Raw genomic sequence first — 24,378 nt, forward strand, 5'->3', positions numbered from 1 at the left:
ACAAAAAAAGAATTTTACGATATTTAATTGATTACATTTAAACTATTACTTTGAAAGAGTTTATGAAGTAAAAATAAATTTTGTATTACATACATAATCACTTACTTAACCATAGACTGTAACTTCTTACATACTTTTTAACTTTACTAAAACAACCAAAAAACTATAAGTTAGTTCGAAAACTTTATTATGTAAATAAGAAAAACGAAATCAATCCGAAGTAGATAAAGTGAACCAGTAAATTTTGTTGGCGAAATTATACATTTTTAATTAAAATTAACTAATTTATATCTGCAATATATACTTTGAATTCAGTTAACACTATAAATTAATTATAAAAAAGTATTTTTCACAAGCTATCAAAGAAATAAAACAAATATATTTGAGCAATTTCGAAATAAAAAATTATATTTTTACTGCTGTAAACCAGTTTTAAAAGTTTAAGTATATTTTCAAAAATAAAGTAAGCCAATAATAAAATTAAAAAAAAGCAAGTAGAGTTTTAATTAAAACGTAATAGCTTACATAGAAAAACAAATGCACTCACAACCTTTTAAACGGCAAAATAAAAACTATATTATTTATGAAATCAATTATTATATCGGTTAGAAGGTGTAAGAGGCTGGCTTGTTATTTGATCTGTTGGAACTCTTTTAAGCTTTTTGCTACTTGTTTCATCGGGAGTGCAAAACTTGGGAGTTATTACGGATCTCTGAAAGACCTTTTTGTTTGTGTTCGTTTTCTGTATTTGAAACTATTTAGCTAAACAAAATTTATTATTTAAGTAAAAATTGTTAAAAGTTTTTTTATTTTGACAGGGGAAATAAGAAGATTAACGAAAAAAAAAAAAAAAATTGAGTCAAAAAATATATAAATTACTGTTTAAGTGTTCTAAATATAGATTTAATCGTTTGCTAACAAAAGATCATAGTGAAGTAACTTCACTGGAATATAAATAAAAACAAATTGTACAGTAATCTTCCTTTATTGTACCAACATATGTTTCTGTGTGTTAACTAATCAACACACTTCAACTGGGTTCTGTAAAAAATAATTACTGTAATGAAAGAATAAAAGCATAGAATAAAGTGGGTGTATACATGTTTTTCATTAAGATAAAATAACTTCTACAGATAATAGTTAATAATAGGTAAAATACTTAATATTAAATCCGACTGTTATAAAACTATATAATATTTGTAATTATTAAGTCTAAAACAAGTAAAGTAAACTAAAATCCACAATAAAACAACAAATCATAATATAAACAAAGCACTCACGTTAATGGAAAAGATAACTGATTCAAATTTACTGTTGTTAATCAATGAACGAAATACATGCATTATATCTAATAATTACGTCACAATATAAATGAGGTTATTTCAACTGTTTAATTTGTATTGCAAAGTTTGTTAATTTAGTTTTTATGTTTGTAATCTATTTTGAACAAAATAAAACATCAACCATTAGTTAGTGAATCAATAAAATTTAACAACGGCGAAGACAATAAAAGTTACAGAAACTCGATGTAACATGTATATTATATATTAAATGCTTGTAAAGATTAAATCAAAGTTATATACAATTAAGAGGCAGATTTAGTTTAAATGTAAAAATAAAAAAATTAAGACTTAAGAAATCAAAACACAAAAAAACCAAACTTGTTATTGAACTTACAAAGTACTGACCGATAATTAATGTCGCTGCAACTTAATTATCGGTCAGTACTTTGTAAGCTCAATAACAAGTTTTTTTTTTTTGTGTTTTGATTTCTTAAATCTTAATTTTTTCATTTTTATATTTAAACTAAATCTGCTTCCTAATTGTATATAACTTTGATTTAATCTTTACAAGCATTTAATATATAATATTCATGTTACAGTTCGAGTTTCTGTAACTTTTATTGTCTTCGCCGTTGTTAAATTTTATTGATTCACTAACTAATGGTTGATGTTTTATTTTATTCAAAATAGATTACAAACATAAAAACTAAATTAACAAACTTTGCAATACAAATTAAACAGTTTAAATAACCTCATTTATATTGTGACGTAATTATTAGATGTAATGAATGTATTTCGTTCATTGATTAACAACAGTAAATTTGAATCAGTTATCTTTTCCATTAACGTGAGTGCTTTGTTTATATTATGATTTGTTGTTTTTTTGTGCATTTTAGTTTACTTTACTTATTTTAAACTTAATAATCACAAATATTGTATAGTTTCATAACAGTCGGATTTAATATTAAGTACTTTACCTATTAATAACTATTATCTGTAGAAGTTATTTTATCTTAATGAAAAACATGTATACACCCACTTTATTCTATGCTTCTATTCTTTCATTACAGTAATTATCTTTTACAGAACCCAGTTGAATTGTGTTGATTCGTTAACACACAGAAACATATGTTGGTGCAATAAAGGAAGATTACTGTACAATTTGTTTTTAAATACATGGTTGCCACTGATCAAGCTGAGAAAAATTTCCTGACTTTTTACCAAAATTTTCCTGACTTTTCTAAATCAAACTCTTAAATTAAACTTAATTCTAAAATACATAATCTAACACTTGAAACTATATAAACATAAAGCTTTCAATCTAATTTTAATGTAGGTTGAAAATAACAGTTTTTTGCTGAATTATATCATCAAACTTCCAGTACATCACTTAAATCATTTGTGTATGATTGATGTTTGTAATAAACAGCTCTATCAGCAAAATACTTGTTTTATTACCTTATAAACACAGCTTGTCTGAAAAAAGACACAATCTTTTAGCATTTCCTAGCATAAATGTATCTAGATATATAAAAACTTTTACAATTAAAACATTGAATTAATAAGAAACTATCACAACTAAAATCTTAAAACAATAACAAATTTTTACAGTTGAAACCTTTAAACAATAAAGAACACATTTTTTTAGAATTTCCTAGCATAAATGTATCTAAATAAACAAAACAACATAGAAGGAACTTTTACAATTAAAACCTTAAATCAATAAGGAACTTTCACAACTCAAACCTTAAAACAATAACGAACTTAATCAAATACTGTTTTTTTAAATGCGTGTACTAAAATTTATTTTCTCCGTTTTTTTATTAGCACTTCAACCTCTTCATCTAATGAAGATATGGTTTTTTTCACCTGGTCTGCTTTCCGCTTCAGTATACACATTAACTTGTTACATAAAATACTAAACTAACTGCTTAATTATAATAAAGAACTCATTTATTTACTTAAACAAAAAACACTTTGATTCTAAAATTATGCTAGATTAACTTTTGTGTATATATCACAGTTTCACTATAAAAGCTAAAGATCATCAATACTAAAAAGCTTACAAAATCTGCTTGTAGGGTACTTGTTCAATATGATAATAGAAAATTTTTGCAGTTTTATAAAGGATATTTTACTTATTTATACCAAATGAATGCATTGGAAATAAAATTAAATAATTTTGTAAATTTATAAGAAAATTTTGGAATTTTTTTCTGACTTTAAAGGACTTTTAATTAATTTTTACCATTTGAAGGCTTTGGAAAACAAGGAATTTTGTAAATTTTAACTGACAAAATATGATTTTTTTTTTAATTTATTAAATTTCCTGACTTTTCCTGACTTTTTTTCAAAACCCCCCATTTTTTCCTGACTTTTGTTATTTTTTCTATTTTTTCCTGACCGAGTGGCAACCCTGTAAATAACTGTTTATAAATACAAAGAAATATCACAACTGTTTTATTTTAGATCCGCAACATAAATTTTTCTAAATTTTGCATTTTTATAAAAAAAAACATTTTAACAAACTTGTTTGAAGAATGGAATTCCGCCTTTGTCAGGAATACAAATGGATTCCTCTGAAGTTTCCATGACTGAATTATTTTCTTGATTAGATGAAATTGATTCCGTTGTTTCATCCTTGGAATAATTTAGTTCAAAAAATATATACTTATATAAGATAAAAAATCTAAAATAAAATAAATACAACATTTTAATTTAGCATTTAAAATATGTTACGTAAAGCACAGTGAGCGGTAGTTGACTTTTTTGGCGAGTAAAAAATTAAACTAAGAGCTAAACAATTCTGAACAGAAGTGAATTTCTTCTTTTCAAAACTGTCTTTTTTTGCTTAAGCCTTATAAGTTTAAATGTTGCCAATTTTTGTTTATTTTCTATTGAAAATTTACCCGAAATAATTCTTAACTTTACATTAAAAGTAAAGCTGGCAAAACAATAAAATACCTGAAATAATTACATACATCTATTTTACCTGATATGGTATAGTTTCCATTGAAAAATAAGATAATGAATTCCAGTTTTAAAAGTACTAGTTTTTCTTCAAAAACGCAAGGGTGCTTTTAGGAAGTTTCTAGGGAACACTGAGCGTCTTATAACTCTTAAGACTTTCAGAAAACGTCACTAAATTAGTTTTTTAGGTTAAAGCACATATTAAAAAAAAAGCTATTTTTTTAGAAATTTGAGAGTCTTATAACTCAAAAGATCTTCAGGAAACCTCACTTAATTATTTTTTAGGCTAAAGCACATATTAAAAAGAAGCTAAATTTTTTGATTGTCGGTCAAAAACTTTTTTAAAGGTTTTTGCAAGCAATATTTTAATTTTTTTTCGTTTTTTTGAAAAACTAAAAAAAAAGTTATAAAATTGTGAGTTTTTGAACGAATTAATCTTAGTTTTCGATAGTCACTATACCACAGGCACGTAACGTTTCTACAAATCTGTAGAAACGTATACTTTTGTGCGGGAAACTTAATTTTGTTTCAATTCTTCAGTTTATAAAGGCCCTGCTTTCTTAACTTATATTACTCATTTCTAATTAGTTTTGCACTCATGAGAAATAATTTTGACATATATGTACTCATTAGCACTTTAGTGTTGTAAAAATTGAACGAATAATACATCTAAATTGCATACATTTAGCTCGTATAAATTTTATTTATAAAAAAGCTATGCATTGCAAAATTGATTCTAATAAAATCTGTGGATTTTTCTTCATAAATCAAAATCATACAAATTTATGTTACAAAAGTTTGCATAACAAAGTGTTGTTTCCATTGACTACGTTAAATGTTCGATTTTGGAAATTTCAACAAAAATATGAAAGTTGTACAGTTAACAATATAACTGTTTTAAGTTAAATTGTCATTTTATTATACTTATTTTCAATAAAAGTATTATGGGTTTACACAAGTGGCAACACATAAATTGCCTTGTATACAGTTATCACTCATACTTCAACATTCTATTCATTTTCGAAGTATTAACATAACTGCATACTTTCATATTAAATTCAATAACGTTAGAGGTAGTTTAAGTTGCTAAGTTCCCGCTAGGACGTTATCACGAGTAATTTCAGATGTTTTAATTTTTTGCAGATTCGTAACTTTTTTGAGCTAGCTACGTCCCTGCTATACAATAACAAAAAAAAAGTTAGTAATACACTAGTATTACCGGTATTTTGTACAGGCTTTTTTTTTAGGGAAGAGTTTTAAGTAAATTTTGAACAGAAAAACAGTTGTACTTTAACTTATAAGCTTCTGAAATACTTTACGCAAAGTAGAAACCAAACCAGTTTTGAAAACAAGAAATCAAGTTCCACCGAACTATGTGTAACATCTTGTTTTATTCAATATTTACTTACTAAAACTATTTTTTGTAATCAATTAACACTTGACTCCTCCCCCTTTTCAGGCGTTGTTAGAATAGTGTAACTAATAAATACCATGTAAATACTAAAACATATTACTAAAAACCGTTTAAAACTGCCATACCGACTTACAATTTTACAAGAAAAATCAGTAACAAACAGTTTGATTTGTCTATTCGTTTAATGTCAAATTTTACAAAACATGCCAAACAGAATGCATATTAAACTGATGCAAGTGAACCAGGTGTCAAAAAGAGTTACATTTCCACCAAACTGATCCTGTGGGTGTAGAGACCATACAAAAGATACAAGTTTCAGTTAGAAATTTTAATTGATCAAATATTGTATTTACTTGTTGATTTTCTTCACAATTTTCTTCTTCAATTTCCATGATCGTTTCGTCGAGGCCTTCCAACGCGAATTCGGGAACCTCCTCAATTCTCCGAACATTTTTGTAAACCCTACCTTTTGCTGGTGTTTCACCTTAAAAATTTACATAAATAAAGTTATGCTTTATTCAAGAATTCAAACCTAAAAAGAAAACACAAGTCTGATTTAAAGGGGAATGGGTCAGAAAAGCACGGGCGACACTTTAGCACGGTGTGACACTTTAGCACGGGTGACACTTTAGCACGGCGTCACTTGAGCACAGAGTGACACTTTAGCACAGAGTGACACTTTAGCACGGAGTGACACTTTAGCACTAAGTGTCATTATAGAACAGAATTGATTTTGCATTTTTTTTCTTTGCTTTAATCACATTAAGTACTGTATTGTTTAAAAATCTAAAAACGAACTATGCAACATGTAAACTAAACTTAACAAGCTTTAAATAAGTTACAAGTTTAAGCTTTATTTAAAACTAAGACAAAAGTAAATTTCAAAACTTTACTAACTTGTTTTACTATTTAATTTTAGATGAAAATATTTTGATACTTCTACTTTAAAGTTTTTGTCATAAAACTATTTTAATAAAGCTAGCAATAAATACAAGCTCTAAGATTATTTAAACTTTTTTTAAACGCTTTAACTAATTTTAAAAGACTAAACTTTAAGCTTAAGTTTTAAATAAAAAGTGAGAAATATTAAGATTAAAATTTTTCTTATTTCATTTTAAGCCCATAGTAACAACTTTATTTATAACTTTTTAAGACGATATTTTTAAAAGTGTTGGAACTAATTTTCACAATTATTTGTCTGTTAAGTTAATTATTTAGATAAATAAAAATTTTAAAAGATTTAAAATTATTACGTGCAAAAAAGTCACCCCGTGCTAAAGTGACGCCGTGCTAAAGTGACACTCCGTGCTAAAGTGTCACCCCGTGCTAAAGTGACGATGTGCTTTTCTGACACCTACCCGATTTAAAGGTACTTTCAACATAAAAAAAAAAAGACTGATAAGACATTAGAAAAAAAATTTTTTTTTAGCAAATTGTGCATTTTTCAAATTTTTGATAAGTTCCATTTTTTTCAAAGGTATTTATTTACAGAAAAACCAAAACAACAAACCAGTAATTTTAGTTTTTTTGAGACTTTCTGCATAGCTGCTTGCGTTTGAACATATTTCATTGCAGTTTTGTATTGTAAAATCTTTTAGTTTTTCAATTTTGTTTGCATTACCTTGAGCCATCTGCTGTTCAACACTTAGGTCAGTGGATATATTTTGGCAACTTTCAACTATTTTTTCAACATTGCTTATTTCATCACGCACTAGAGAATGTATTGTCTAAAAAATTAGTCTACAGTTGAAAATTAACTCCAGTTTTAACTGCGTACTTAAAACTTTGCATAAAAGCAACAATTCATTTATTAGTTACATTAAAAATAAATGACTAATTTGAAAATTTAAAGTGAAAACTGTTGTTGAAGAAAGTATCATTTATAGGTTTTAGTACTAAAAACTTGAGATACTTTTGAAAAATGAGTGCAAAATAAGTTTTACTACGTAATTTGAAATAGTATCTCTGTTAAATTATTTCTTAACAATTTAGACTATTTTATAACATTGTTGAATTAAACGAAAATGACCATTATATTTAACTAAGATTTAAAATAACTTATCAAAAAAGTTATAGCAATACCTCAAAGCTCAAGGTACAAGTAGAAACAAAAAAACCTGTAGGTTCTCAATATTTTTTTCTTCTTGAAGTAACAATTTGTCATGAAAATTAAAATATTTAGTTTTTATTTTTTTCACGTCACCACTAATAAGTTGTTTTGTTTCATCTTCGTCTCGTTTCACCGACTTTACAAGTTCATCACACTGCGATGTCATGTTCAAAAGGGACAACTCAGCCTGGTAAATATTTTCATGTATAAACTTGTTACATTTATAACTATTTTAGTTAAAGAATAAATATAGCTTAAGCTAATCGAGTAAAGTATCATAAGATAGGAGAAGTAAATAATTTGTAAGTTAAATTATAACTTTTCGAGATAATTGAGCAAAAAAGTTGTGGCTAATTTGTTTTTATACTGCACATAAATTGAGATTATTTTATATTTTGAGCTTTGTAAAAGGCAATATAATTTTGGAAAATGCTCCTTAACTAAAATAAATTTATTTAAATGTACGAGTATATACAAAGTATTGGTTTTAGTAGAAAATTTGTGTGATAACTAACTTGCTTATTCTTATGATTAACAAGTTGTAAGTGTTCATTACAAACATCAGCTACATTTTGCATATCAGTCAGGTTGTCCTTTTCAATATGTTGATTATTTTCTTTCAAAAATGTAATACATTGTGAAGCAGTTGAACGAAGTTGCGACTTTTTATCATCAATAATTTTAAAGGTGCTTTTTTGCGTCTCAATTGCTGAGCCTTTCATTGTTTTGACGAACTCATTCATGTTATTCATGCTGTCCTGCATCTGACACTTCATTTGCTCAATTATTGTTTTAAATTCTTCTTCTTTTGCTGCAATCATCTGCTGCATTACTTCCTTTTCTTGCTGAATTTTAGCGGTAAACTTATCAAACATATTGCTCATGTCTGTTCGTTGCGATGCTTTGAACTCTTCTTCGATATTCGCGTGTTCCTGGAATTTTTTATTAATAAAAACAAACATAAATTTAAACGTACCGCAATAAAAATAAAACGCTAGTTTAGCATTGTGGTTAGTGCACTACAAAAGTTTTGGAATTCTAAAATATAACTTGGGTTTTTTTAACAAGGTTGTAAAAGAATTGAGAAATATACTTTTTTAAATTCTTTACAAACTCAAAATATTATCTTTTAAAACAAACTGTTAAATTAATTAATTTTTACAGTTTGTTATAGTTGTAATAATAATTTGTTTATTGTACAACGCTGGACCTAGGCATCAATACCTGGTCCATTAAAAATGGTAAAAATACGTTAAAAAAAGGTTCATTTTAGAAACAATTTATGAAGATAAGTTAAAATTTATAGTTGACTTGTATCACAATTTCACTTTTATATCATATAGAAAATACTTACTTTTTCAATAATGCACAAGTTTTCATACTTTGTAATGTTTGACTGAGTTAGTCCAGATAATTTTTGACCGTTAATCTCACATTTTTGTTTTATATCCTCAACCTGAAAAAGATAAAATTATCAAACAAAAATACAATAAACCTATACCTTTTAATTTGATTTACATTAGTAAAAACCTTATCTATGCATTTGAAAACTTGTATCTATTTAAAAAATTCCTATACATATATAGTTTCTCTAACCAGCTTGTTTGTTTGCAAGCCGATTTCTTGTTGTTCTTTCAATAAATTACAATTATTTTTTGAGTTTATATTGAGGTCAGCTTCTATTTTATTAGACCAATTCATTCCACTCACTGATTTCTATAAATAAAATAGGTAAAATTAAATTTCAATATATTACAAACAAATTATGAAAGCTTCAATAAATTAAAAAAAAATTCTTTATAAATTATAAGCTATTAGTATAGAACTGCTAAATTATACTAAAAAAATAATTGAAACAATTTAAAATTCAGAATTTTTAAATGCACATACTAACTTATTATATTAATTCAAAAAATATATGTTAAAGTTTTATGCTGTATAAGTTTTAATTTTTTTTAAGCTTAGTTGTTAAACCGAACACTGCTATTGATATTAATAAATAAAAAAATAACAAATTTCAACTTAGATACCTCCATTTGGTCAAGTTTGTCTTGTATTGAATTGTAGCATTCACCATTTTGATTATTAATTTCACTGGTGAATGCGTTGTTCTCCTAAAAATATTTAAATAAATCGTTTAAATTTTTACCAAAAACTAACAAGACAAAAACAATGGATTCTATCAACATAAAAAGTTTCTAAAAAGAGTTCTTAACATTGTAATTCATTCTGGAATTTTGCCTAGTATAAAAAAACAGTTAGCGGCTGTAGCGATTCAAGAGTGGAGATGTGTTCGTTTTAATTGTTGCTTTTTCTTTGATTTTCAAGAGTTTTTAGTAGCTTTTGTTTTAATTTCATTAGATTTGTTTTAATGGTAGATGAAGAGTATTATTCCAGCAACTTAATTATCATAGATTGTGATAGTCTACAAAACTTCGAATGTTAAGCAATTGTCGCAATAAAGAGGTTTCTTATGGGTAAGAGTGGATAGAAACATCCGGAAAATCATAGAAGTCGAAATAAACTTATTTTCATTTACAAACTAAGAACACAAAGATAAATGATCACTACATCACACAATACTAAAACTACAACCTAAATGAACAAAAATAAATAGTTTAATAAACTTTTAGCACATAGTTAAACCTTAAGAACGAACGGACTACATTTTAAACTTATAAAACGTTCAGACCTAATAGAACCTTCAATTGGTACCGCTTATCGCACCACCTGACTGCCCAATTCCACTGCTTTCAAAACGTTGTCTATTTTTAATAGAAAGCAAAGTACATTTCTCTTTTCTTACATACAGACTTATTTATTATTTTAATAATAACTTATATCCGTTTACGAAACTTTGAAGACGCAAATAATGACGAAAAAAAAAAATAAATAATATCGTTTAAAATTAAATACTCTTTTTAATACAAATTTCCGCTATAAATTTGATTTTCATCTTTATTTTAAACTTATAAAATTAGAGTCACTTATATGCTATCAAATCATTATTGGTCACTAAACCGTTTTATATTCTTTAAGTGAACGATACAAGATTATGAACACTGGTTTCAGAGTGAGTTATTGAAATGAGAAAGCAGTTTAATAACGCCATTACATACCAGTGACCTTCAATTTGTGCTTTGTTTATATAAGTGGGTTTTTTATTGCTTTTTTATTTTGAGTCTTAAACTGAACAGAGTGCTGAACTTGCAGTTGTATATAAATTACTTAATTCTAAAAAACAAATAATTGTTATATTTGCTTTAAATATTTTTCCCTAAGTACTAAGAGAGCAACTTATTTAGAAGAACTACTACTGGTAGGTTAGCTCTTTGTGTAAAATATGAGCTCTAGTAACAAGAAACTGAAGCCTTATTAGTGTCTAGTCTCTCTGCATGCACAGACAGCTTAAATCACTTCTTCTTCTATTAAACTTATTCGTCTAAGTTTCTCAAGTAATCACGAACCAAAGACATTTTCTGACCAACACAGTGTTTTATCAGAGGATTACAGCATCAATTTTGTGAGCTCAAATATATTTTAAAACATGTTTACTTCGCAGAAAAGACATTTAAAATTTGTATTTGAAAAACGTATATGGTTGACAGTTTCTTGTTAGATTTACAATCTAAGAGAAAGTAATTTTGTAAAAAGTATTTATTAAATTTGAAATCAGAAAGACAACAGTATGATCAGAGACTCCACTTTTTTAAACAGAAAATCAGCTTGAGAAACTTCATACTAATATGAGTCACCCTGAATTTTCCGGTAAAGTTTAAAAATTGACAACTAAAGTTAACTAAATTATTTATAGTCAGAAACATCTCTTGTTTTATAAATACAACTTTACCAAAACAATTTGAAAAAATTAAAAGTATTCAATAAATTTTTTTAATAAACATTGTTTAAATATTATTTCTCTAGGATTTAATTTTACTTTCGACTGTAATACAAGTGGATTCTTCAGTGCTAATGTACTTTTAGCTCGCATGGTTAGACTTAAACATCAGATTTTCGCGACTATGTTGGCCTGTTGAATACTAATAATTACGAAACAGGTCATATAATGTCGCGTGAATTGATGCTGATTGTTGTGCGATGCAGTCTAGTGCTTATTGCTTTTATAAAAATTAATAATCGAGAAACAGATAAAAGTTAAAAAAAATTGTGAAAGTCTTACTTTTAATTTAGACGAAATAACTTCAAGCTTTACATTCAAATTTTCAACATCTTCTTTGCAGTCATTAGTTGATGATTTTAGATTATCTATAATAAAAAAAAACTTCAATACAAAATGAAAATGAATGACTTTGATTTTTATTTGTATTTTCAATATTACGAATGACATTGTCAAAAATTACATGTAAAAAATAATATCTCTGTTTTATTTTAAAAAAAGGTTTACTTTTACTAACTTTTAGTTTTACATTTTTAACTACACGATAAAACACTTGCATTCTATATTATAGTTTTATATTAATAATCAAAATTTATATAAAAAAAAATTTCAAAGTGTCAAACCATATCCCTGAATGTTTGATTTAGTTTTGTCCTGAATTAGTTCTATTATTTCAACGGACTGATTTTGAGAATCTTTTATGTCAGTGCTTAACCTTTAATAAAGTTTAATTATTATTTTCAAAATTGTATGACAAAATAAAGTTAACTTTTATCAAAAAATTAAGTAAACAAACTATATTTTAGAACATATAGATATAGCTTTATAAACTATTAAATTCTAGAAATTTAAACAAGCAAAGCCCGTCAGAAAACAAAATATAACTGTTTTTTGTGCACTTTATTAGACTGACGACGTTTCGCTGCCCCTGGAATACGAACAACTCAACAGAGTCTGTGAATGTTATCGTACATTAGAAACGACCATAATTAAAATCGGCTTTGCGGCGAAATTGGTTAAGTAATAAACCTTATTATAGAACAATTGTATTCAAAACACTTATTTTAATTCATATAATTTTGTTCTTAAAAAAATAATAGTTTTTGAAATCAATTAAAGGAAATCAAAACCACGATATTGCAGTAAAAACAAGCTTACCTTAAAATCATTTTTTTTACGTTGCTTATATTAGATTCATTTACGTTTGTCACTCTTTCAACTTTTTCGTGTACTTTACTGATATCTTGTCTAACTTCAGACACAGTTTCATTTAACTGCAACAAATAAAGTTTTATCAAAAGTAGGTCTATAAAGTCTATTAAAACGTTATCAGTTGTATAAACTGAAACTAGGCCTATTACTCCTAAGTATATAAAATACCTTAACAATTACTATATTTCACTAAATTTCACATATGTTAAGGTCTAAATTGCAGTTTCTAGTAGAAGCAATACTATTAATATAGTAACTAACTTTTAAATAAAAAGTTTGTCTTGAAATAAAACAAGCCATTTGGATTGGCAAAATTGCTAGTGTATGGTTTCAAAGTTACCATACACTAGCAAAATTTTTTACTTAAAAGAAAATAACATCAACCACAGAATCTGTTTACTATGCATCAAAAACTAGAATCATCTTTGTTATCTAAGTCTGCTGTAAGTCTTGACGTAAAGGTTCCAACATCGCATTATGACAACAGTTTTTTTCTTACAAACTAAACTGCTCCTGTGACAGGATCTATATTGGACAAACTATACGTAATTTATAGATAATGATTAAAAAACATATTCCTAGACGTGTAATTTTTTTTATAATGATAAATAATTTTGATTTCTCGATGTTTTAAACTGTCCAGCAGTGCGCAAATAAAAAATTAAGATGGAAGACACAGTTACCTACTTGACCAATCCAGAACTCGCTAGGCAAAATAACTTGAATGTGACTTAGCTCTGTTTAATTTGTAATATAAAAAGTCCATTTTTGTCCTTATAATTATTTTGTTTTTTAATCATAAATGCTTAAGAAAATATTATCTCTTTATTTTTCATTGTGAATTAGTCAAGTTTTATTACTATATTTATTGTATATACCACTGCATAACTTTCTATGCTAATTTAAATTAGGGTTTCCCAAACTTTCTTTCATAACGCCCCATTTGAATAAATTAAAGAAGCAATGGTTCCCAGAGATGTTAAAATGCTAAAAGTTACTATGGTAATTCAGCAATGAAGTGTTTTATTTTTGGTTTGTTTTAAGTTAGTAATTTCACGCTTGAGTAAACAAAGCAGAGCTTTTTAACATGTCTGATGGTTCCCTCCAATAAAATTTCTCAAAAAAACTATTCTTAAATACGCCTAAGTCCTTTTTTTTTGCTGTTCATCATCAGCTCTAGAATATCTAGTATAAGTTTAAAATTTTGGCCTATGGCCCTTTTTACTAGTCACAGCCCTCCCTTTGCAGCTTATAACCTCCTAAGTTTCTAAAATGGCTCACTTTGGGATACTGTGATTAAAATAAAACTTCATTGGTTATTTATTCTACTAGTACCTGTATAAAATTAAGGAAATATTATTACAATGTGTGCAAAACGAAAAAAATGTGTTTACAGAGATTTATTATTAAAAATTAAATTCAAATCAAAACAACATAGACTTAGCTTATAATGTATTATATAAAACATAAGAACTTCAAGACTATTTTTACGACAAGTTACAATTATACATATACATACATAATTATTATCTTAAACATAGACATCGTTTCCTTATATAAAAAATTGAAATAGTGAAACTAATTATCAACCTACGAAAATCAACTTAAATGGACAATTTTATAAAGTTAAATATTCTTCTATAAGTATTTGTTACTATAATGGATAAACATTTTACTAAATATAAAACTTTTAGTTATGATTAAAAACTATTTAACCTAATATTGTAAAATATATTACTTTTGTTAAAATAAACTAATATTTGTTTTATTTTATTGTTGGCATGGAGCAGAAATATGTAAGTTGGACTCTTTTTTAACAAAAAGAAAACATTTTAACAGTACAATTTTTAAGTTTTCAAAATCCACTAAAATTCACAAAAAAAAAACAGTTTACATTAAAATCTTAAAATAAGCTTAACAAAGGTAGTATGTACTAAATTTAAGATTTAAGGAAAAGTTGTACAAAGATGTTTTTAGATAAAATATCATACAAAACGACAATAACTTTACTTTGATTAAAAAATCAAATTGTGGTGATTTATAAGTAAGTCAGTCATTGAAAGACTCTCGACGAAATTTTAAAAAATAACCAAAATTAATTATTGAGAGACTTATCAATATAAGCTAACAACAGGTTTTTTTGAATATCATAAATTTTAAATCATCTAAACAACTATTATTCAAAATTTCCAACAACATTAAAGATAATAATAAAAAAACGCAAAAATATATACTTAAGTTCACTTTTGTACTCACATTCAGAAGTAAAAAAAAAGCTTTATCATATAGTGTACAAACCTAACTATGGGGACAAAATATTTGACCGAACTACAATAAAACTACCCAAAACTTTATGAAAAAAAAAAACAAAGTATTTTAACAAAAGGAAAAATGATAATACAAAAAAAAACCTGACTAGCTTGTTGATATACATCAGTGCTGTACTTTGCAAGAGTTTTGTTTTTGCTTCGCATTTCTTTCACTCTACTTCTGTACTTTTCAAGGTCCTGTATTTTTGTATTAACAAATAAAACACACATAGATTAATTAAATAATATGTAAAAAACGCAAAATATTAAATTATATGAGAGATGACCAACCATTTATAAAAAAAAATTACTTTTCTAAAAATAATACTTTGAAGTAGAAACACTTTTTAATTAAGTTAATAAATAGCTAAATAAATACAATTTAGAAAAATTAATGTTTTTTTAAATTTATTTTTTTGTTAAATATTAGAAACCACGTACGTTAAAAACGTCAGTTAATTCTTTCGATTTTTGTTGAAGCTCACTTTCTTTGGTTTGAAACATCTCCTTATAAGTTTCAAGTTCTTCCAACCGAGCTTTCATTGTCAATTCATTTGCTTCAATACTTTGTACCATTTCTCTTAAAAATTTGTTTTGTTCATTGTTATTTAAATAGTAAAACGTACAAAATTCTTTAAAATCCATTAAATGAATATTTAAAAAAGTCTAAAATTCAATATCTAGGATTTTACTTCAGTAATAGCTCTAGATTTTAACCAAACATTATTAATTTTTGTTTTTGAATCATGTGTAAAGAATAATGTAAAACAAACAGTATTTAATATTTTAGTCTTAAGTATAGATAGTTAATTAAAGCATACTACTACAAATATACAGAAATCCGATAATAATTTTTTTTTTCAATGACGTCGATTGTTGTAACAATTATTTCTTCTTTTTAAGACATACAAAACTAGTAAAAAACAAACTAACTGATATTTTTCATGAGGCAAATAAACTCCACTTTTTTCTCTGGCAGCTTCTAAATCACGACGCAATTTGTTGATCTCTTTGTCGTATTCCTAAGTAAGTTATTGTATTTTTTTGATTATTTAAAACCAATTAAAATTTATAACATTTTCTAGTTTTCAGGCAATAGAAGTTAATAAAGCTTTTTAAAGAAAAATCTTAATTACCTGAATAAGTGCTTTTTTGGTGAGTTTTTGATTAACTTTTGGTCTGTTATGAATGGACTTGCTTCTGAACGCATAATCAAGAGTACTGAGAGATTCCTCTAAGTTGTTTTGCCCAGGTGAAATTGTGGCAATAATTGAAGTTTTAGTTGTTCCTCCAAGTGAATCTTGCAAAAGACGAGTTAACTTACTTTCTCTGTCAAAAAGTGTATATAAACTTTAGCTTACTATAGTTGAAAAAAAAAGTATTAAGTAAAAAAAAAATCTTATACTATATATTTTTAAGTTATGTCAAAATGTGTACAAAAACAACAAACAATGCTAAGATTTAATAATTAGCAACACAATGTAAAAATTCTAATCTCGATATCATTCATAGGTTTAATTAATAATATCTTTTTTAAAATATACGAAAAGTTTTTAAACAATAAACAATTTAAAATTGAAATCAAAAGAACTTGTAAATAAATATCTTTTATAATAACCAATAACTAAATAAAAAACTTTAAAAATATAACCTGTAAGGAACATGAGGTGCTTTATCAACAAGGGCAGTGATGCATCTTCCTAATGTCAGTAGAGATGTGTTGATATTTCCTGCTTCCCTTGCTCTCTTGTCGACAGCACCACTTCTTCCTATGTTTTCACTACCTGCTAAATCCACCTGTTGTTTGTGTGTATTCATTACTAAAATTAATAAACTGTAGGCTAACCCGTGTTATTAAATTATCTATAACAACTTTGTACTAAATCTCGATAAACAGTATTTCAAAAACTTTGTTATAGATCTATATTCAGGGTTGCCACTCGTTTTTTCAATTTTTTTTCCAGGTTTTCCAAATTTCTTCCAGGTTTTCAAAAGTACACATTTTTGGGTCTATTTTTAGTTTTAAGTTAATTTCTATTTAACAAACTGTGTTAATTAGTATAAAAATATTGAAAAGATACTGCAAAGTTACTTTAAATGTGTTTTTTTAATAAAAAATTTTTTTGATGATAACAAAAAATCTTAATCATATGATAGATTTTTTGTGTCAAATCAAAATTTTACAACTGAAAATGTTAAAATTATAAAAAATTCCAGGTTTTTTGATCAAAAATTCCAGGTTTTTTTAGCCTAAATTGTCAAATTCCAGGTTTTTCCAGGTAAAGTGGCAACCCTGTATATTTTGTCCAACTCTTAATAATTTTTTTAAATTGGCTAATTATTTAAACTATTATGAATAAACATACAAACCTTCATTTAAATTCTATTAGTTTTAATAGTAAAATCTATACTTCGACAGTAATTAAATATACATTTAAAGTAGTCCTGAGTGACCTTAAACTGTCCTGAGTCATCTTGAGTTTTTAAAAATCATAAATACTTTTTTTTAACTTCTCAACATCAATAAAAATCAAGTTATTTAACAAAATTGGTTGTAAAATAAAAAACACTGAGACTATATCAACTAAATCTCATTCAAAATCTAGAAAAAAACAGGCCTGAATTTATCAGAAGTCTTAAAACTATCTTGAGATTTTTGTAAAAAACTTTGCTGTTCCGAGTAATCCTACGTAAAAAAATCAGCCTATCGTGAGATTTTCAAAAATTTCAAAAGTTTCCTGAGTGTGTGGCAAACCTGAAGTTAACACAAAGAGTTTAAAGATTATCAATTTTTTGAACTAAAAATCAGTATTATTGTTAAAATAAGATAAAGAACTAATAGCATTTTTATTAAAAAATTACTATAAATTTATATAAAAATTTGGTATAAAAATAACCAAGTAAATCACAATTAAAATGACAACAAACTTACAAGGTTGAGTTTTCCAATTTTTACAAGTTCTTCTGACTCCATATTATTTTGAGTTGTGTCTTTTGTGTGAACAGTAACTGAAAATACGCTGTGAGATCTAAAAAATAAAACTTTTGAGTAGATATATAAATTAACCAGTAATTATTTACGACACTTATATTACAATTTTTTTAATTTATAACCTGCTAGAAAACTCGTTCATATTTGTAGCTGCGGTTCGACGCTTATTGCTGCCTCTTTGCAGTATTTCATATACTTGTTCTTTTTCTCTGATGCACAGCTCAGTTAAATTGCTCACTACAACACTTCCCTTTAGTTTTAAGAAAAAAATAATTTGAATTAATTGCTCAAAATATTTTTTTTTAATTTTTATATTTAAGATTCTGTTTATTAACATTATACCACTAGCTAAATATAAAATAACACCATGTATTAATCTTTAGTTCCTGTCTAAACAAAAACATTAAACTATTTTAATGATATATTACTTAATTCTTAATTATTTATTATCAATGAATAAATTAATATATGTATTTAGTGTAAGTTAGTTGAAAAAAATTTAAATATTAGTAAGCAGATAAGTATTGAAAAGTATAAACAAGCTGTAAATAGGTAAATCTAAGAAATGGTAAGTTATGTTTTTGTTCTAAAAATCCAGTCTGTACTAAGTTTTTAAACTCTTTTAATTTTTATATTCTATAAGATGATGAATGTATGATATTTCAAATTGTATTCTTAAACTTCACTAATTAACTTAATTAGTAGTTTTACTGTTTTTTTTTTGCTACTTTTGTGTTTGTCAAAAAGTTAAGTAGTTGACTTTTGGTTTATCATTATAGGTGATGTCTTTATTTTCGGAATACTAAACATTGTAGCCAACATTTAGTAAAATATGTGTTAACAGGAACGTACCATAAATCCAGGTAAAATCTTAGTTTTATAATCATCGTTATTCTCTGTATAACAAATTAAAGTTAATTTAAATTGGTCTGTCAGATTTATTAACGTATTTACGAAGTTTCAAACAACACTATATTTCATATTATAAATAGACTGATTTATAGAAAAGGGACACAACTTACCTTATTAAGTTTCACTTATTTTTACATTGATTTTTTCTTCCTTACTATCATACTAATTTGCTTTACTAAGATACAAGTTTCTAAATTTTATATATATTTTATGGTTTTTAGATCTATAAAATTTATCTTAATAACTTAAAATCTATATGAAAATTATCAAATTTAAAAATAATTGATTGTTTGACAAGGAACTAAGTAAACTTAAAAAACTTTAATAAATAAAATGCTAACTATATGTTTCATTGAAATATTAAGAAAATTTAGATTAATAATATACTGCTTTCTTAATATATCTATATTTAACAATCAGTATATTATTAACTTAAATTGATCTCAATAATTTATTAGTATTTTTACATTGATTATTAAATAGAAAATATTACATACATACAAATACACAGTTTAAATTTGGAATAGAACAATAATCTACAGCTGCTACTTTTATAACAAGTTGGTGTCAAAAATATTATTCAAAACAGTATATAAGAAATTGGTTAAAAAATAAATGCTTTCTTAATAAAATAAAAACATCAGCAAACTTTTCTAGAAGCGTCATCAAATATTCTTAGTTTTGGCAGATCACTAGATGGAGAAAGTAAATCATATATTTCTTCATTGTAAATTTCTAGTAGCGAAATTCTCACACTAAACTCAACATCCATCTACAACAGTTTGATAAATCGGGCTTTAATATATCAATTAAATTTAATAAACTCACGCATAAATACATTCAAACATGCTTATTATAGAAGGTAAATAGTTGATAACAATTTATTTCACTAAAACATATTTTCTAATTACAGTAAATCTTTAAGAAACAAACAAAAATAAAAATATACAAACTGAAGTTACTCGAGATACAGTACTTACGTTAGTGAGAAGATCAAATAAATGGCTGAGTGCGCGGGGGATGATACCAGACTTTGGATCTTCGTCCCACTTGTAATTTGTATCTTGAGATTGTTCTCCTTCCATCGTGAAAGTTTTACCTGTACCCGTTTGTCCATACCTAATAAATATGTAACAAAAATTTTGTTATCTTGATTACTTTGCTAACAAAAAAGAGTTTAATTCATAATTCTGAATAACTAAATCAAAAATTAAGCAGCAATTTATGTTGGTCTGGTCAGAAAACAATTACTAAAAATAACTTATAAAAACTCTACAAATTTTAATGAGTAGTTTTTTTTTTAAAACATCATCACTGTTTTTTAATTTATTCTGGGTTTTCTTAACGTATTCTAGATTTTATAGGAACAAATTTTTATCCCTATTTAGTATAAAATTAAATTCAAGATACTAAAGATATTTTTAATAGTTTAAACTTAAGTATGAAATACTCTAATGCTACTTTAAATGCATTTTTAAGTTAAAATTTGTGTTTGATAGCTTTTTGGTATCTAACTAAAATTTCATAACTTTACATGTAAATTTTTATTTCAAAATTTCAGGTTTTTCCAAGTCTTTTAATGATTTTTATTCAACATTTGAAGTTTTTCCTTTTTTTTTTCAAAATTTCAGGTTTTTATTTTTGTTATCTAAATTGTCAATTCTAGGTATTTCCATTTTTTTTTTGGCAATTCTGTAGCTAAGATAAAACAACCTAAAATAAGTTCAACTTGTAAATAAACGAGGTGGACCGCACTACTTATGCCCTTAAGTATATATTCCAGAGTTATCAATAAATTTTCAAAAAAAAAAAAGTTTTGAATGTATCGAAATATAAGTTTCTAGGTATATCAAGGTCTAAGTTTCTAGATCCCATCATTTTTTAAGATTCAAGATTTATATGCAACCCTGAATCATATAAATAACTAATATAATATCACAGATAAGTTAGTTTAATTATATACTTCAACATGAAACATATGACTCACTTCGTGTTTAATTATCTTTATCATAACAATCTATTTACAAAAATTGAAGCTAATACTTTTAAATAGTTAGTTTTAGGAAATTTTTATAATGAGTTTTAATCATGTATTAATTTTTTTAAATGAATCAGAATTTTTTATAAATTTAACATTTAAAAATTTTTAATAATTAGTTACAAAAGTAACAAAGTACTAATTTGAATAATAATAATAATATTTTGAATTAGTTAAGCTAAAATATTAATTTTACTACATCAACTAACGCTAAAACTGTGCAGTTATATCCAGATAAAACATCATTTAATTGACCTGCTACCAAGTCATTATATACATCTATTTGTTTTGATTTTTCTCCAAAAACCTATAAATAAACAAAATAAATAACCTGCTTTAAATCGAACATATGAGTAAAAGTAGCTTACACTTTAAAAAATTAAAGTTTAAAAATCAAAAAATATTATAAGGTTTAACAATTATAACAAAAAGCTCTTACAAAATACAAGACTTTATTGCTACAGGGTTGCCACTGGTTTTTGAAAGTACACGTTTTTGGGTCTATTTATAGTATAAAGTTAAGTTTAAGGTTAAAAAGTAAATTAAGTTGTATAAATGTGTTTTTTAATAAAAATTTTTGAAAGTACACGTTTTTGGGTCTATTTATAGTATAAAGTTAAGTTTAAGGTTAAAAAGTAAATTAAGTTGTATAAATGTGTTTTTTAATAAAAAATTTCGATGATGACAAATTTTTTTTATCCACATGATAGATTTTTTATGTTAAATTAAAAGTTTACTACTTAACACGTAAAATTGTTTAAATGCTAGTCAAAATTCCAGGTATTTTTACCCAAAATTTTCAAATTCCAGGCTTTTCCATGATTCCAGGTTTTGTGGCAAGCCTGTACCTAGTAAAATCATAATGTAACTACTAAAATTTAATAAGTTTATAATATATTTCATTGATAAATAAAAATATACTAAAATAAAGGTAGTTATTTAATTAAATAACTTTTATACATGTTTTGTTAAGAAAAAAGTAATAATTTTATGATAGAAATCAACAGTGACAAAAAACAGTATTAATGAAATTAAATTGATTAAAAATATTCTGGGTTAATAAATACCACTATATGAATACTTAAAGAAGATAAATTAAAAACAGTAATAATTAGTTCTAATGTAAGCTACAAAAAAGATGATTTTTTAACAAAACTAATAAATTCAAAAAAAATCAGTCACACACATATGATTTATTTGTACAACTATATATATATATATATACTACAGTTAGAAATCACAAAACATATTCAATTTTTTAGAATTTTTCTATAGAATTGCAATTAAGTATTGACTTAAGACTTTTAAATTAAAAATGTTTACAGACACAAAAAAAATAAAATTTTTATTTAATATAGTAAACAGCATGCTTAGGTAAGACAAATAAAAACATAAATTTCTAAAATATACATTTTAAAAATATCTATTACCATAATATTACGATGTTAAAAACAAAGTTAAAAAACATAAATTTACACACTAAATCTTTTTAAAATTAAATCAAATATGAACTTTTTACGAATTTAACAAAAGACATAAAGATGCATCTTTCTTTTTATAACTACTAACAATTAACATTGATAAATGTAATTATAGCAGAAATATCAAAGAATAGTATTAAACTTTTAATTTAAACTCTACTTAAATAAAATTATTCCTTTTTGATTAAAAAACACACAAACAAAACTAGTAAAAAACATATAAATTATTTACAATTTAGATATTAAACTTTAAAAACAACAAAGTAAAACATTAAAATGGATCAACGACAAGAAAGAAGCATAGCAAAGTTATTTAATATTTATTTTAATTAAAAAAAAACTTTTAGTCAATTAAAAAAAAAAAAAAAACAGGGACGGAAAACTGCAGATGCAATGCAAAAATATGCAGTCTGCCATGACTTTTTAGCTAAAAATATAAAATTTTCAAATATTAAAACTAAAATTGTAGTAAAAATTCAGAATCAGACTGTTATTTGATAGTAAGAAATTACTAGTTCCTTATGATTGCTTTTTTGTCCTATTTTTATTAAAAATCGTATATGTTTTATGACCAATACAATTATTTAAACTGTGCAAAAATGAACGAAAAATGCTATTTTATAAGCACTGAAACGAATGTAACTCCTTCTAATAAAATAGTTTTATTTATTCTTATAAAACATGTTCAGAAAAACTTCAGAGAATGTTCATTTTTACAATATTTAATTCACGAAAACTTTAAAGCATTAGTTATTTGTTTCACTTTTTTAGCCTATTTGCATATTTTTTACATTTACAAAATATTTTTTGCATCTGCAGTACATCATGAATTTAAATTTATACACATATTAAACATATATAATATAAGATTATGATTTTCAAACCTAAGAAGCTAAACACTTCTTAAAAAAAAATATTGTCAATACACTTTTTTATATAGAACAGTTTAGGTTTCAAATTATCAAAGCATAGTGAAATCAGCATTAGTAAAACTTGAAAAAAAAACAATGCATTATAAAAGGGTAAAAGTTCATTTAGAATTAAAAAATAATAATAATACAAACCTTGTCAAAGTTATATGTTTTACTGTGCCTGACTGAACCAAGCCCACTGGATGATGAGCCAGTAGTTACTGATAATTCATTTTGCTTTGGATGGTTGCATTCTATCACTTTCCTTGTTCGACTTTTTTCAGATAAGGTCATTGGGCTGTAAATTACTTACAAGTAAAAAACACATTACAAATATCAAATAGTTTTAATACATAAAATATAGTACTATATAAAAATTTTATACTTCAACCAAGCTACAAAAGATTAACTTTAATATTAGTACTTTGGTGTATTGTTATTTATACATTAGGTTGAAAAATTACTTTTTTTCAGGGCTATATATATATCAGTTAGCAGATATTTTTAAATAATATAAACAAAGGTATAAAAGGCTACTAAAAAACAAAAAAAATATTAAAAGTGTATTAGGTAACATGTAAACATAACTTCTTTATAGACCAACTTAAATTATACTATATTTTAAAAAATATTTCTTTACTTACCGGCATCGCACAACAACATTGATTTGCTCACTTCCCTTTTTCCCACCAGTCATTTTCATTTGAAATTATCTAAAATCTTAAATTAAAATGTTTTTAATCAATTTTTATCTATGTTAAGTTTTTAGGATGTAGTGTTTTTCTATAAAATATAAAGAAGCTATATACAGCTTTACATATTAGTAATTATATTTTGTACACTAAACA

General features: G+C 25.1%; 1 protein-coding gene across 1 annotated transcript; it reads right to left on the minus strand.

Annotated features, from left to right (window-relative positions):
- Positions 1 to 367: 367 nt before the first annotated feature.
- Positions 368 to 24,250, minus strand: LOC145830043 (uncharacterized). The gene is made up of 24 exons (XM_082937937.1): positions 24,175 to 24,250; positions 23,684 to 23,828; positions 21,348 to 21,445; positions 20,081 to 20,219; positions 19,750 to 19,872; positions 18,311 to 18,438; positions 18,129 to 18,225; positions 16,848 to 16,993; positions 16,333 to 16,525; positions 16,130 to 16,218; positions 15,638 to 15,776; positions 15,299 to 15,394; positions 12,834 to 12,949; positions 12,299 to 12,390; positions 11,958 to 12,043; positions 9,808 to 9,891; positions 9,374 to 9,493; positions 9,132 to 9,233; positions 8,293 to 8,709; positions 7,785 to 7,964; positions 7,178 to 7,394; positions 6,021 to 6,151; positions 3,813 to 3,923; positions 368 to 742 (listed from the first exon to the last, which is right to left on the minus strand). Exons 1-24 carry the CDS (start codon positions 24,231 to 24,233, stop codon positions 590 to 592), a joined length of 3,261 nt encoding a protein of 1,086 aa, XP_082794063.1. The 5' UTR covers positions 24,234 to 24,250; the 3' UTR covers positions 368 to 589.
- Positions 24,251 to 24,378: the final 128 nt, after the last annotated feature.

The sequence above is a fragment of the Thalia democratica genome, chromosome 2 (genome assembly GCF_965202585.1).
Source record: "Thalia democratica chromosome 2, ktThaDemo2.hap1.1, whole genome shotgun sequence".
Lineage (NCBI taxonomy): Eukaryota > Metazoa > Chordata > Thaliacea > Salpida > Salpidae > Thalia > Thalia democratica.